General features: G+C 38.6%; 1 protein-coding gene across 1 annotated transcript; it reads right to left on the bottom strand.

Moving 5' to 3' along the window:
* Window positions 1–755: 755 nt before the first annotated feature.
* On the bottom strand, window positions 756–13466 carry CTCFL (CCCTC-binding factor like). Its single transcript, XM_072917194.1, has 10 exons — window positions 13215–13466; window positions 13057–13105; window positions 12047–12284; window positions 10295–10420; window positions 9492–9625; window positions 7727–7847; window positions 6363–6512; window positions 5140–5300; window positions 4250–4370; window positions 756–3136 (listed from the first exon to the last, which is right to left on the bottom strand). Exons 1-10 carry the CDS (start codon window positions 13418–13420, stop codon window positions 3009–3011), a joined length of 1434 nt encoding a protein of 477 aa, XP_072773295.1. The 5' UTR covers window positions 13421–13466; the 3' UTR covers window positions 756–3008.
* Window positions 13467–15009: the final 1543 nt, after the last annotated feature.

Raw genomic sequence — 15009 nt, 5'->3', positions numbered from 1 at the left:
TCCTTCTTCCCATCCCCTTGGCAGAGTCCAGGATTCTTTTGAGGTCAATTCTCCCAAATTTCAGCATGCAATCCATTCTAATTGACCCATCGCTTCCACAAGTTCACATCACATTTTAGCATCATTGAAGCTACTCCTGTCTCAAGTCTGTTTTATTACAGGGCCTAAATAGTAAAAAAAAATGCATCCAAAGGCCTGGTTTTACTCTTTCTCTGCATTTCATCAGCTGGGTCTGTGCAAAACTGTATTTTCTCACACATTAACTATTTAAAGCATAGACAATTTCAGCTTGCAGAGGAAGGTCAGAATGCAAGTTTTCTCTTCTTTCCCAAATAACTGAATTATCTCAGAACATTGTTACATAATGCTACAGAATGCTCCAGTATTGTCTGTTTCAGACATGAATAATCCTTGTGCATTTAACAACTCCTCCGCAATTAGTAAATTAAAATATTTTAAATTTGGCATCTGTTCAGAATATGTATTGCTTTAAAAGATATTAATACATATCTGTGGGTCTAAAATATGTGAGTAATATAATGAAATTAAATTATCTTTGTAAAATATAAATCAGAACAGTGATGCAAATATTTGCATTTGCATAGTTATGCAAACTCTTAATCATGAAGAACAATCACTGCTGTTAAAAAGCATAAGGCCACTAGGAATGGCTCCTGAGGAGGTCAAATCATTCTTTCTTGATTTCCAAAATGACACATTTATTGCTTCTAACTACTGAAATAATAATTTGAAAGTTCAGAGATAAAAATATCTTTTATTACTATATTCACATTCCACTCTATGTAGTCTGATTTTTAGATGTCAGCACAGAATGAGTCAGCTTTGTTATTAACAATTCAAATGCACAATATATATTCAGCAAATTGATCAAGGAATGTAAACAACTTCTAAAATTAATTTTAACCAAGCAATCTGCTGCTTAGAATTTATAACACAAAGGGAAACAGCTCAACAAGAACAAAGTTAACAATATTATTTAAGCAATTATAATGAACAAAAGTATTCTTAAATCCTGTCACTTGTAAGAACAAATGAACTTCCTAAAATTTTACCAGCATGGGAACAGACACAGAGCAATCGATATGAAACTTTATAAACGCTGAAATAACAGATCTGTAATGGAGGGACAAAATCAGTCAGGAATCTAAATTAATTCAAGCCCTCTGACTTTTCAGGGTTTGCTACAAAACTGAAGCAGGTTTCTGTTACCAAAGTGGTAATTCCTGTTCATGTGTTTGACTGAGATTTGGTGTGGTCTCCATAAATGGGATTATTTACTGTAGGACTGCAATTATCTCCTGCTAATCCTCCCTTATCTGCTCACGGTGAGCAGGGAGATACTGGGGACACTGCGTGGCACAAAGCTCCTGGCACTGCTCTGGGTCACAGAACAGCTGCTGAATTAAACAAGTTACCCTAGAACAGGCATGCAGACATATTACCAAGTATAGGATAAAGATGCTGTGTTAATAAACTAACTGGCAAAAACTTAAAGTTTCATTTTTTTTCATTTTTCAAAGTAAAAAACGTTAGAAGTTGCTGTGAGCCTGCAGCTCACCTGGGATGCACAGCACAGGAATTCTCTGTCCCTGACCACATCAGCAGAACCTGCAACTGCAGCCTGCCCAACCTGCAAACCCAAACCATTAAATACTGGTCAAACTCCACACCATAATGAAGTTGAACACAGATGTTAATCTTGAAACTGGGATGAGGGTTTGGCATTTCAATTAAATTCAGTTGTTACATGGCCTAATATTATTAATATTTGTTATTTAAGCTGGTACTTATTCATAATGAAATGTAACAAAAGAATAGCTGCATTAAAGATAAATATTTTAAAAGTATTTAAGTTTTTATGAGGCTTCCAAGTATTAATTATAAATGACAAAAAAAAAGTGTGAACAGTGCATAAATGGCAACTGTGATCATTGTAATGAATCATAAAAATTAATACTACTTACTGTAATGACTCTAGTAATTATTAAGAATTAAACCAAATAGTTCTAATAACCTAAGGAAAGTTAAGAGAAATGTATTTGACAGTTAATTTTTTTTCTGATTTTTAAGTACTCTACAAACATGAACTTTCCTAAGTAATACAGTTGTGCTTTATTGATGATCTAATTAAAATCAAAGTCGTGGGTGTGGATTGGATCTGGTGCTACATGGAGGATCACAAACTTCCATGGGAATACCTGCAAAGCTGGTTAAAGAAAACAGATCCCACCTGCATTGAAAAAAGAATCAGCTTAAGGTCACAGAAGGTTTTACATTGTCAGAACGTGGGGTCCTTCACACTTCTCTGCCACCCTGTTCCTGCTTCATTCTTGCCATGCAGTTCTGCCTGCCCAGCTAACTGAGCTGAGAAAAACTCAGGCAAAAGATCAGTTTCTAATTACCAGCAGTATGAGGCATAAAAATTTGTGCTTTTCCACCAAATTGCGTCATGCATTCTGTTGCATCATGAATTTGATTAGAAACTAAAGTGTTTGCAGAAAGGAGATTTAGTCCATGTACCTTGTACTAAAAAATCATTGCCTTTCATCTGCTCACCTCAGCAAATTATAAACACTGGAATTCAGGCAGCTCTCAGTGATACTGAGGGATAAACTTGCCTCAGATCAGTCTACAATTCTGTGAGTAAAGCTGGAAAAAACAAATGCAAGGGAAAACAACACAACCATTCTTTAATAAATAACTCTGAAATTAGCTGATTTTTGCCACTCTGTTATTACCTGTATGTAATAAACCAGGTGAAAATTGCCTCGAACTTTCACTCTTTGCAGTGGTATTTAGGTTACACAGTAGAAACTGCAGCAAGAAGAAACATGAGCACAGAAGGGCTCCAACAGCTTCCAACCAGCATCTTTTCAACCTTTCCAACTGGAGGTAGTCCCACACTTTGAACTGCCCAGTTACAGCTACTGAGAACAAGGAAGACCAGTCTGTTTGTGCATCATTTGTCCATCATGTTGAGGATCCATTTAATGAGTTGTTTCTGTTCTGTGTTCTCTCGGTGTTGCTGTTTCTGTCCCATCTAAAACAGGAACGATCTCACTGGCACAGTGTTCATTTTTCACAGTAGAGTCATCTGGGAATAATTTCAGGGTAACTTTGAAAAAAAAATTAAATATTGGGAGGATTAACCAGAAAGACAAGTAAATATTTCAATAAATTGAACAAGTATGCAATTTAATTTAGTGGAGAAAATGCTGCCAATATGCAACTACAGCACATCTTTTATCTTGAACTTTACTTGGGGAAATGAATATATCTTCCGTTGAATATTACATTACAAGCCATGCTACTGAGTTTGGTATTCTCATCAGAGGAAAACTAAGCATTTTTTAACTGGAAATTTAATTATCATATGCATCCTTTTTCTTTTTTAATTATTAGCAACAGCAAATCACTGACAGCCCCCAGTCTCACAAGTCATCATCTGCAAAGCCACACTGAGAATCCCACAAGCCTCTTCAAGTTGCACAAGAAATGGACAGTGATATATAAATACTTGCAAAAAAAGTTTTGGAACACCACAGAAATTTCTAGGTTTTGTGTGAGTCAATTAATAATTGAATATTTGCATGAGCAACATCTGAAGATACATTAGCACAGCTCTAGAAAATCAAGCTTTCAGATGAAGGTATTTACAAGAGACCAAAAAGAAATTGTTTGCATGTAGGAAAACATTAATAAGCAGCAAAATCTAATTACTGCAAGAACATAAACACTGCAGCTGTAACACTTCTCTCTAACCATACCATTACAGCCTCACCAGTGAAAACAGAAGTGTCAATGCTAATGTAAACTCAGCTGCTGATATATATTCATTAGATTCAGAAAAGCTCCAACATTTTTTCCTCGCACCACGTCAAATTTTCTCAGTGCAGATACACTACTAATACAAAGGGTGAGGTTTAGGGACACCTAGGCCTAAGGTGTATCTCCATTCTTGTCTCTTACTCCACAAAAATCATCTGAAAGCATTACTAAAAAGGGGATTTAGGAACTCGAGCAGGGAGCAGCCCAGGATGGTACCTGTGCAGAGACCCAACTCGCATGACAAGAATTTCTGACACACAATAAAGCCTATTCTCAAGTATTCTTCCATTATTAGCTTCACTCTGAAACAGCAATTAAGCAGCAGGGAAGATTCAATGCCTTAGTCTTTTAGTCTTGATTCTAATTTACATGATTAAATTCCAACTTAGTCACTGATTACCTTCTGGCTTAGCATGCTTCGGGTTCTCAGGGATTTTATTTTTGCCTTTTCTTCCTTTTCTGGGTGTAGCAGTTTTTGCCCTCACCAATCCACAGTTTTCAGCACGCTTACACGTATTACTCTGTTAGCATAATGAAGAACAAATATATCAATCAAATATTAATCTATGTAAGCAATTTAACAGACATAAAGCAAATATGGCTCTGACAGACAAATTCTGGAACACTTAGTGGAAGACTGACTTAACAACTTCCATGAAACTCCTGAAAATTTTCCAGAATATATATTAAAATTCTGCTTTAAAAGAACATTGTCATTTGGTGGGTATAAAATAAAATTTATCAACTTCTGGTTCCTGGATAAGCAATAAAGTCTCACGTGTAAAATCTGTATGTAGAAAAAGGGTCACATTTACTTTAGAGTGTGCACGGGTAACCCAAAAAAGAGAATATTTTCTCATTTCATATGGTTTTGGAGGGAGCAGTAATTTCTTACTTTCCTTGTGAACAGGTCCTAGTTATCCTAAAAGTACTCTTTAAAATAAAATTTTCACTTCAGACTGAATTTATTCTGCATCACTACTGAAAATCACATTTCAGGCTCAAATGCTACATTTTGTTCTTTATCACAACATCCCTGAAAGTAACTGCTCTTACTTCACACTTCCGAGCTGTCCATGTACAAAAGATTTATCAAGAAGATAGACTCATCTTTCCAGAGTATAAATTTCCATTTGTGAAAGATTTACCCTGGAAATAAGCACCTCTGCGCTATTTTAGTTGGACTGCAGTCACAAAAGTTTTTATTTTATTAATGTAAATATAACCCCAAAGCTAACTGTGTCTCACATCACCACCAGACGAGCAGTGTTCTCCCAGGAACTGAAATACCTGGTTACACGTGCAGCTGCACTGAGCACACCTGAATCTCTCCTCACTCCTGTGAGCCTTCCTGTGCTGAAGGAAAGCGTAGCGCTCGTGGAAAGCTGCCCCACAGTCCCTGCACTTCACTGCCTCTTCCATGTAGGAGTGCAGATTCCTCAGGTGGACACCTGGACAGTTATTCAAAACAACTCATTTTAATGACAAGGTTTTTAGTTTTGGAGTTTTGAACAAGAGTCGGGCTGTGTATTGTGGCAAGCACATTTCTCACTCTCTCAGGATTTTTCATAAAGGTGCACAGAGAGAAATGAAAGAGAAAACAATTTCTATTTCTGCTCCTTGTTTTTCCTATGTGGAATGTGTTTGGAGAATTGTTTACCTGGAGTGCTTGGTTGGATTCTGGTGAGGATTGTTTAAGCCTGATGGCCAATCCAACCCACCTGGGGCTGGACTCTCAAAAGGGTCATGAGTTGTGGGAGAGTTAGAGTCAGAGAAAGTAGTATGGAGTTTTAGTATCTTCCTTTTATATAGTATATTGATACGTTTTAGCATAGTTATAATACAGAAATCATTCAGCCTTCTGAATTGAGTCAGACATTGTCATTTCTTCCCATTGGGTTCGCCTGCATTTACAATAGTGTATGTAATGTAAATCTTGCAGAGGAAAGCAAAAAAGAACCTTCCATGCCCTCTGCAGGGTCTGATTTTAGTTGTCTAAAATAGAAAAATTAGTTTAAGATTAGACAAAAGCTGCAGCAAGATGTTGTAACTTCCCAAAGAAATCAAGCAGTTATAAGCCTGAATCTTACTGACTTCCGTGGAAAGCATTTAACAAATCAAATACTTAAAAAAAAAAAAATCCTGTTTTAACACAGAATTTTCATGTATTTCTGGAAACTTAAAATTCTATACAGGTTTTTCTCTACTGCCACCAACACTTCTGTTAAAATAGGAGGTCAAGGTGCCACAGGTATCAAGCAAATAATAAAAAAGAAAAAGCTAAATGTTTGCTACTTTGCATTTTGAACAAATTAAAACATCAACCACAAGGTGTCACCACATCTCCTTGCAGGAGGAATTTACCTGTAAAACTACAAATACATTTCACTTGAAATGTATTCTGTGATAATATGAAGTCAGCTATAACATATTTGGTGAAATTTTCTGAAAATTATAGATTTCACTTCTACTTATCTGTACATTTTGTTTTCAGTGTTTTCCTTTAAACTCACCCAAATCTCTTTTTCGGGAAAGGAAAGTATTACAATGTGGACATTGGTGTTTTGGCACATTTTCTCCATGCTTCTGTAGCACATGGATTTTCATGGTACCACTTTGAGTGAATCTGGCTTGGCAAATGTAACATTCATAGCGTTTTTCACCTATCAAAAAGAAATTAAAACAACATATGCTTAGAAACTACTTATTTGATATAAATTCAAATTCCCACAGAATTCAACATCCATGTTCTAACAACAACAGTCTCCACACCAACCAAAAGTTAATATTGGTTGACGGTGCACAAAAGGCCAAACAAGTCTCCAGAATTTTACATAACTGATTGCAACACAAAATCTCAACTTTCTGAGTCCACAAGTCAAACTGCTGAAGCATAAAGCCATTTATATAATTCTAAACTAGGAATCAGGGATTATTTTAAATTATCATCTATTCTTCCTTGAATACTTCATGTACAAAAGTGCAGAATTATCTTCAATTATGCAAGGAGAGAAAGTCAACAGCAGTAAAACATCATGATAAGAGTGACACCATCAGCCATTGATAATGGTGGGAATGGAAATTAGGAAATTATTTTCTTGCCTTTTTTACCCAAAAAGCCACATCAGGTGTGACTAGCATTAAAAATTGGAAACTGGCACAGCTTTGAACCAACTCCAGACTGGTTCTGTGAAAGAAGTCCCTGCCAGGAGTGGGTAACACTCTTGAATTCTTCCAGTTGGACTGTTGTGGTTGACTCTCATAAAAAATAATTCAGTTTAATTGCACCAAACGGTCTCAAGATATGAACCAATGCATGACAAGTGGGGATATTTGGAAAATTTGATTCAAACCATGCTGTCATACTCTGATTTAACCTATAATATTAATCAGAGCACAAATTACATATCATAATTAAGCCAAATAAAACCCTGAAGTACAGGATTGATACCCACTGCCCCTGAGATGACTTGCTTGTTACAGAGTTATGACAAGAACACACTGCTTTCAATATTAAAGCAATTTAATTCTTTGTTGACCAGATTAGTTGCTGGCAATCTGGAGTCACAACAATATCCATGTTCTGAACATATATTTTAAAATCTCTCATGTAAAATCAACTAATTGAGAATTAAAAGTGACAACTTGACACAAAGAAAATGAAATCTTTTTCTAATGTAAAAGAAGTTTAGGAGGAACAGCAAGACTAACTTGTGTGATTCCAACTGCCAAATCTAGAACACTGGAAGAGAACACGTTTTTACTCCAAATCACAAATTAAAAAAGGGCTAATTTTGAGGCTGAAATGAGATTGCTCTAACCCTATGAATATTAAGGAGCTGAGGCCCTGGAGCTGATCATTAGCCCAGAACCCTACCTGTGTGAGTTAACATGTGCCTTTTCAGTTGGTAGGCATCTTTGCTGGCATAGCTGCACAGGCGGCAGGGGTAGGGCCGCTCTCCCGTGTGCGAGCGAACGTGGCGCCTCATCTTGCTGGCCTCAGACAAGAATGAGAGATTTTCTAAAGTAACATCTACATTAGCCATATATTTCATTAAAATGTAAGCAATTTTACATACTGTACCTACTGCAATTGAAAACATTGCATGAATCCCAGAATTAGCACTCTCACGTCTGCGTTTTTCCCTGCACAATCAGCCTGTTGTGGTTTTAGGACACTTCTGCACTCTTTCCCCATATTATCTTACTTTCATATTTAGTGTCCACATTAGCAAAACAGGCAATTTTATAATAAAACCAAAAAGGATAAAATTTTAAAAAGAGGATGCTTACTACTGTCAGGCTACTTGGATATACCAAACATAAAATTATTTGAAAATACTCAGGAAAAGAAATGGAAGACCAAACTCATTATCCAGAGTCTATTCACCTTCAAGTACCAATGAAGTACCTTAGTTACAAAGTTTAATTCAATTCTACTTTTTTAATGCTGTTTTTCATATACGTTCTACATAAATATTGTAGGTATGTGATTAGGAGTTATCAAGTGTTCAGTTCCTCCATTTATGAACACAATTAATGAATTCACTGCTAGATTCCTTTAAATCTACACTACTATTCACTTAAATAAAATTAAACATGACTGCCAACCTTTGATACAAAAAAGTCAAGTAATTTGCATGGCAGCACTGGAGAGCTCTTTCAGCTGTCTTCATTCAGGTAAAACTTACAGGACTGTGAGTTCTGTAAGAGCAGTGAATGCTGAATAGCTCCTTATTGAAACAAGGGGAAGAATAAGGTAATTTACTATCAGCTGTCAGGCTTTTTAAAGATGCAAGCTATCAAAAATCTAATTATTAAGATAAGGTGCATGCAATAAAGTTCAGGATTGCTTACAGCTTTAGATCTGGACACAGCACAAATTCAGATACTGAACACCCACTAAACTGTGACAGTGATTCAATCACAGGTGAATTTATGAAAGCCTGTGCACCCAATTCAATTGCAATTTCCAAGTGCACCCTTAAGCAGGCTCTAAGATATTTTATTCTTGATGAAGAAAATTCTAGTCCTGGAAAAACCCATACATCATCAAGTATATAAACACAATTCATGAACTTCTTTTTAGACATTAGCTAGTATTGTCCTACAGGACATGGAACTTAGTGTAAATGGGGACTAAAATTGCTTTTGTGGGACCAAAATCACACAAACACATTGTCCAGCAGCAATTTTAGAATAACAAAAGAGAAAAACCTCTTATAATGCAACTAGTTAAAAAACCCTTAAATAATTGTATGAATATTAATTTGGAACGTTTGCAAATACTACATGGACAAAGTAAGGGTTCCAGGAATTCAGCTTACTTGTTCCTTTTTTGTAGGATGATGGGGTTGAAAAGATGTGCACACAAATGAAATGTAATGCAATGTAATATAATGTAATGAAATGAAATGTAATGAAATAAATGCATGGCACCACACAGTTGTAGCCCTCAGCCACCTTGCAGTAACGCTGCAGCACCATAACAGATAAACACAATCCATCAGTGTGTCCAAGGCCATCAGCAGAGCCTGGACTCCTCATGGTTAAAAATCTGGGCAAAAATTGTATGTACATCAAAATCTTGGCACATGAAAAGCTTCACACCCTCCCAAAAGTTTCAGTAAGGCTGTACTTACTTCTACACTAGAGTATTCACATACTGTGCACTTGAAAGGCTTCTCCAAAGTGTGTTTGTACCTCCTGTGTCTTGAAAGCTCCCCTCGGGTCACAAAGGCTGCGTCACACTCACTGCACTTATGGGGCTTGTTCCCTGCAACAATACACATGAGACTTTTATTCAACACCACAGCAATGTGATTTGCCTGCCTTACATCAACATGCAGAATTTTTTAATAGAACCTTTTCTGATATTCTGATTTTTTACATACAATAAATCATAGAATGATTTGGGTTGGAAGGGGCCTTAAAGCTCATTGTGTTCCACCCCCTGCCATGGGCAGGGACACCTTCCTCTATGCCAGGTTGCTCCAAGCCCTGGCCAACCTGGCCCTGAACTCTTCCAGGGATGGGGCAACCACAGATTCTCTGGGCAACTTGTGCCAGTGCCTCACCACCCTCCCAGTAAAGAATTTCTTCCATATATATGTACACAGTAAATTTATTATAAACACAATTTATCACTTTGCTTCATATGTTTATATAGCAAAATGAAAACATCACAGAAAATTCTATTCTGCATGTAGGGCTGAAGCACAGCTGACAAGAATTGTAAGAATGGTACTCAACAAAATAAACAAATACACACACACAGAGTCCCTAACTACAGACCATGTCTTTTCAGTGTGGAATGCCACAGAAAATCAGAGGAATTTCTGAGCATAAAATGATCACAGAACACAGCTCTAAGGCAAAGCCACTTGCCTGCTAATTCAGTTTTGAAGACAGTAAGTAGCACAAAGTATTTTCAAGCCTCAGGTACCTGTATGTGCGTTCACATGGTTATGCAGCAGAGCTGCTGTATGGAAGGCCTTCGGGCAGAGGTGACACGTGTGACGTTTCTCATCCGAATGGCATCTCAAATGACACCTAAGACTTGATAACTTGGCTGAGGTGAATGTGTGGAAAAAAAACAGTTGAAACAAAGATACATTTACACTGTACATGCCACAAAACAATGACTTTAGTTTTTCAAAAAATGGTAACAATTTCCAAAGAGTCCCTTTAGTCTGGGTAAAACTATTTTGAAATTCTACATCAAAGGATTAATTAAGACTTAAGTGATTTGCCCCCAAAACTGTGTTGTTACTGATAGAGTTTAGAATCTAATCCCAGGAAAACTAACTCCTACCCTTGCCCTCACCACCACGACAGGATGAGATTTCCTCACTCAGTACCATCTTTAAGACTTACAACCTGTGCAACAAATTTCTTGATAACAACTGTGTAATTAACACTAAGTAAGTTTATGCAAGGATTTGGAAATGGCAGGTTAAGCTATTCCCAGCTTTCTGGTGCTCCTGAATCTGTAAAGTGCATATAAAAAAAATCATGATGTGAAAGCCTCTTTAAAATTACAGGTTGAATTTGAAGGGAAAAAATCAGTTCTTTGGAGAAATCATAGGATAAAGTTCGGGGCACAAGAATAATGAATTTCTTTTGAGACTAACAAGTTAAGATTAAATGTGCAACACTTCCAGTTATGAAGAAGATTTGAAACTGTGAAATGGCAAATACGTCATATTTGAAGAGTCTTTCCAGAACAGTTGTCTCAGCTCCCAAGTGTGCTCTCTGTAATGATTTTCATGCTGAGACCAAAATGCATTTTATACAATGCTTTATACCACACAGAGATGTGCAGATAGCACTTCACTTCAGTAAAAGCAAACAAAACCACTTTATTGTCATTTACTCATTACGGATTCATGCCCACACAAAGGAACATTGTTAGCTTTGTTAAAACTGCTCAAATGGTGCTTCCTCTAAAAGCTGTAACTGAAACAGGGGACATCAGCAATTTGTACAGTATCCATAGAGAACCCCAGCCAAGATACCTTAACTTCCAGATACAACACACACATTTACAGACTCAACATCATTGATGTCATCCAATTTTTACAGTACACACACAGTTTCTAGGGAAACAGATGCTTATCTGTTCTCTTCTGAGTCAGTCCTTAACTTTTGTAACATACTTTCAGATTTCTAACATCTTAAATCAGCCATTTTCTGTTACTCTTATTTAGGCTCTGGGAAAGGCTTTGCTGACAGGTATTGATTGATTGGTAAGTGCCCACCACCCTCTGCTAGCAATGTGGAATCACTCTAAGCTCAACCATAAACCCTCAAACAAGCACATTTTGAAGCTGAATGAGTGGATCAAGACACTAAATAAATTACTAGGTTTATTCAAAGGCACTTATACAATATTAACTTTGAAATCTCCCTGGAGGTTTCAAATACCACACACTGTTCAAAAGACCATTAATTTCTAAATGCCATCCAAAATGTCTCCCCTGAACACAAGGCAGATGACATCAGCCTGAACAAGATCTTTGAGCACTTAGAGATGAAGGTATTATTTCTTCTTCCAAATTTCCACAGAATGTTAAGACTTAACCTAATCTAAACAATTACCACTGTGAGTATTTAATGCAAAACTTCAACCTCAGTTTAAAATCTTATTTAACCTGACTTATCTAAAACTTAACTACAAAGATTATTAACTTTTTACCTTTTTCCTGATGTGGAGCATAAGCCTCAAATTCTAGATTCCTGAGATTTTCTGATGCAGTTGGATATTCCTGCTCTTCACTTTCATTGAATAAGTCTGACAAATCATCACCCCCTTTGCAGCTCTGACTCTCTGTTTCCTCAACTGTGGAAAAAAATTCCTTTCCTTCCCCCTCTTCAGATGGGCTCAGTTGCTGGATGTTATTTTCAAATGCAATGGCATCATTATCTCTGTCAATCTATTTTAAAAAGGAATATGTTTTACAACTTTCTCAATTAAAGGCAATTGCTAGCAGCAAATCAACTGAGCAGTCAACAAAATGCAAGCCACCAATTCGTTCTGATTTTCAGTCTTACATGTGATGGACAAAATTTGCATTTAGTATACAGCAGCCTAACTGGCAAGTTACAATTAAGTAAGAATAATTACTAAAATTATGCTCTCCCTCTTCAAAATTTTATATAAAATTTCAGAGAATCATTTTAAGACTGCAGCACTGAGAACGCAGAAACATGTATCTTTATATTTGAAAAGATTTTAAATTTCATTTCAGTACTTTTAAAAGAAAATGAGATGTATACCCCGGTTTTTAACAAATTTAGGACTTCTGCAGGCTAATTGTAATGCCTTCTTTGTCATATAGCAATTAACCAGGTTGTGATACTTCTTGCATTAGCTAGACTCAAATATGGCAATATGACCTACCTCAGAAATTATCTAGTGATGCATGAATTTTATAAGAAAAAAATGTAGCATTTAATTGTAAAACCAATATAATAGCTAACACAGAACAATAGAGAAGTGTTGCATGTCCTTTTTAATAAAATTAATTTCAAATAGGACTGTATTACATAACCAGCTTTAACAATGACTGAAGGATTGAACTTAATTGAATTAAGGAGAAAAAGGGAAATTCTGTAATGCCACTTAAGAGATGGAGGCTATCAAACAAATAGTGCCAATCTGATGAATTAAATTAAAAACTTGTCTGAATTTCAACAGTTAAATACCATCTCGGTATCTTCTTGATAATCTGGGTCTTCCAACTTAGAATATTCTCTGAAATAAGAAAGTCTAAACTTCTAGTTTGTCCTTTTAGAAATGAGACAAAATCATAAAAAGATGTACAGGGGATTGGATACGTAATCCCAAAAAATAATATTAATGCTTAAACCAGAACCAAATTGGTGTGATAGTAGAAGCTACCAGGGAACAACATATCTCTAATTCCACCTTATCCAGAACTTGTACCTCCATCAGGAGCATGTCTGGTGGTTTCTCTGTCACCTGGCTGCCTGCAATCATTTCTTGCACTTCTTTTTGCAATAGACGGATCTGTGCCAGCTCCCAGTCATGGAACGCCATGAATGTCATGGTACCGGGCTGAGCCCGGGCAGTGCCCTGGCCCCAGCAGGGCCCTGTGGGTTCCCTGTGCACACAGAGACACGGATCAGGGCTCCCTGCACACGCAGGGACACGGATCAGGGCTCTGCGGGTTCCCTGCACACACAGGGACACGGATCAGGGCTTCCTGCACACACAGGGACACGGATCAGGGCTCTGCGGGTTCCCTGCACACACAGGGACATGGATCAGGGCTCCGTGCACACACAGGGACACGGATCAGGGCTCCCTGCACACACAGGGACACGGATCAGGGCTCCCTGCACACACAGGGACACAGATCAGGGCCCTGAGGGTTCCTTGCACACACAGGGACACAGATCAGGACTCCTTGCACACTCAGGGACACGGATCAGGGCTCCCTGCACACACAGGGACACGGATCAGGGCTCCCTGCACACACACCCAGCTGTGGGCTCAGTGTTCTTCCCCTCCTGGGCACACAGGGCCACTCCTGTGTGTCCCCTCCACCTGCGCTCCCTGGCCCTGCTCGGGTCAGCCTGGCCTCGCCTCCCTTTCGTGCCTTGGCTCTCCTGCAGCCGTGAGGCCCCGCAGGCCGCGGAGCGATGCTGTTCGAGGTTAAACACAGATGCTGTTCGAGGTTAAACACGAGGGCACACCACAGGCGTTGAGGAGCAGCCCCAGCCCTGCTCCTGGCCGGGTCCCCCTGGGCTGTTGGGCCAGGCCCGCACTGCCCACAAGGGGAGGTGGCAGGGAAGGGGCTCAGCACCCGCCGTGCACCTCAGCATGGCCGTCCTCTGCCTCCCTGTGCTGCTGTGGGAGGCCGCTCGTGGGTAGCAGCTTTTGGGGAGCAGCTGCTTCTCATCTGTTAATTCCCTACAAAACATAAAGCCCCGAACCTGCGCATGTTTCCCTCCAAATGCACCAGGTCCTCCTCAATCTCCACGCGCGGCAAGTCCTGTCAGAGCATCTGCCGTTTTCTCACCCCCTGAGTGAAGATGAAGATCTCTCGGCCTTAATTGTAGGCTCTTAACCTTCTGCTCCCACTTGGCTGGAGACCACGGGGCTGAGCTCAATTGGTTTCTCCACTTGGGAAATGTCTGAAGCACTTGCTGTGTGTCTGTGACGGAAAGCCTCCAGCCAGGAGCCCCGTGCTGGAGTGCTGCTGAAGGGCCGCCTGATGCTGCCGCCACACAAGTGTTGTACAAGATTGGCTCAAGTGGCTTTGCAGAGGCAGTGGAGCGATGTATAAGCATCATTACACTGTACCTTAGGCCAGGATTGGTTATTCGGTTTTTGAGTGACTTATCATTTAATCTTGTGTACCCTTCTAGACTAGTAATTTCCAGCCATCAAACGTTTTATAAAACCCACTTACTTTGAATACTCTATTACATGCCAGTGCAGACATTAGATTTGGAGCTTTACCTCTAAATATTAGCTCAGTGCATTGCAGGGCACAGTACATTGCACAGGGACTGCAGCCCAGTGTGGTCTGGATCTTGTTAAACTGAATTATCAAACACTAACCAAACCCCCAAACCAAGTGGTGGCTTTCCTTGTCTGTGGAAGTAACCCAGTACAACTGGTATTTATGA

This window comes from Taeniopygia guttata, chromosome 20, assembly GCF_048771995.1.
Source record: "Taeniopygia guttata chromosome 20, bTaeGut7.mat, whole genome shotgun sequence".
In the NCBI taxonomy this organism is placed as follows: Eukaryota; Metazoa; Chordata; class Aves; order Passeriformes; family Estrildidae; genus Taeniopygia; species Taeniopygia guttata.
This window is presented reverse-complemented; position numbering and strand designations above follow the sequence as displayed.

Excerpts from the sequence above, each read along its gene's own strand:
- CTCFL (XM_072917194.1), bottom strand. The coding sequence starts at position 13,420 with ATGACATTCATGGCGTTCCATGACTGGGAGCTGGCACAGATCCGTCTA. Across the intron at positions 13,106-13,214 it reads CCAATTTGGTTCTGGTTTAA|AGAATATTCTAAGTTGGAAG; the intron begins GCATTAATATTA and ends TTCTTATTTCAG. Across the intron at positions 10,421-12,046 it reads TGCTCCACATCAGGAAAAAG|CCAAGTTATCAAGTCTTAGG; the intron begins GTAAAAAGTTAA and ends CATTCACCTCAG.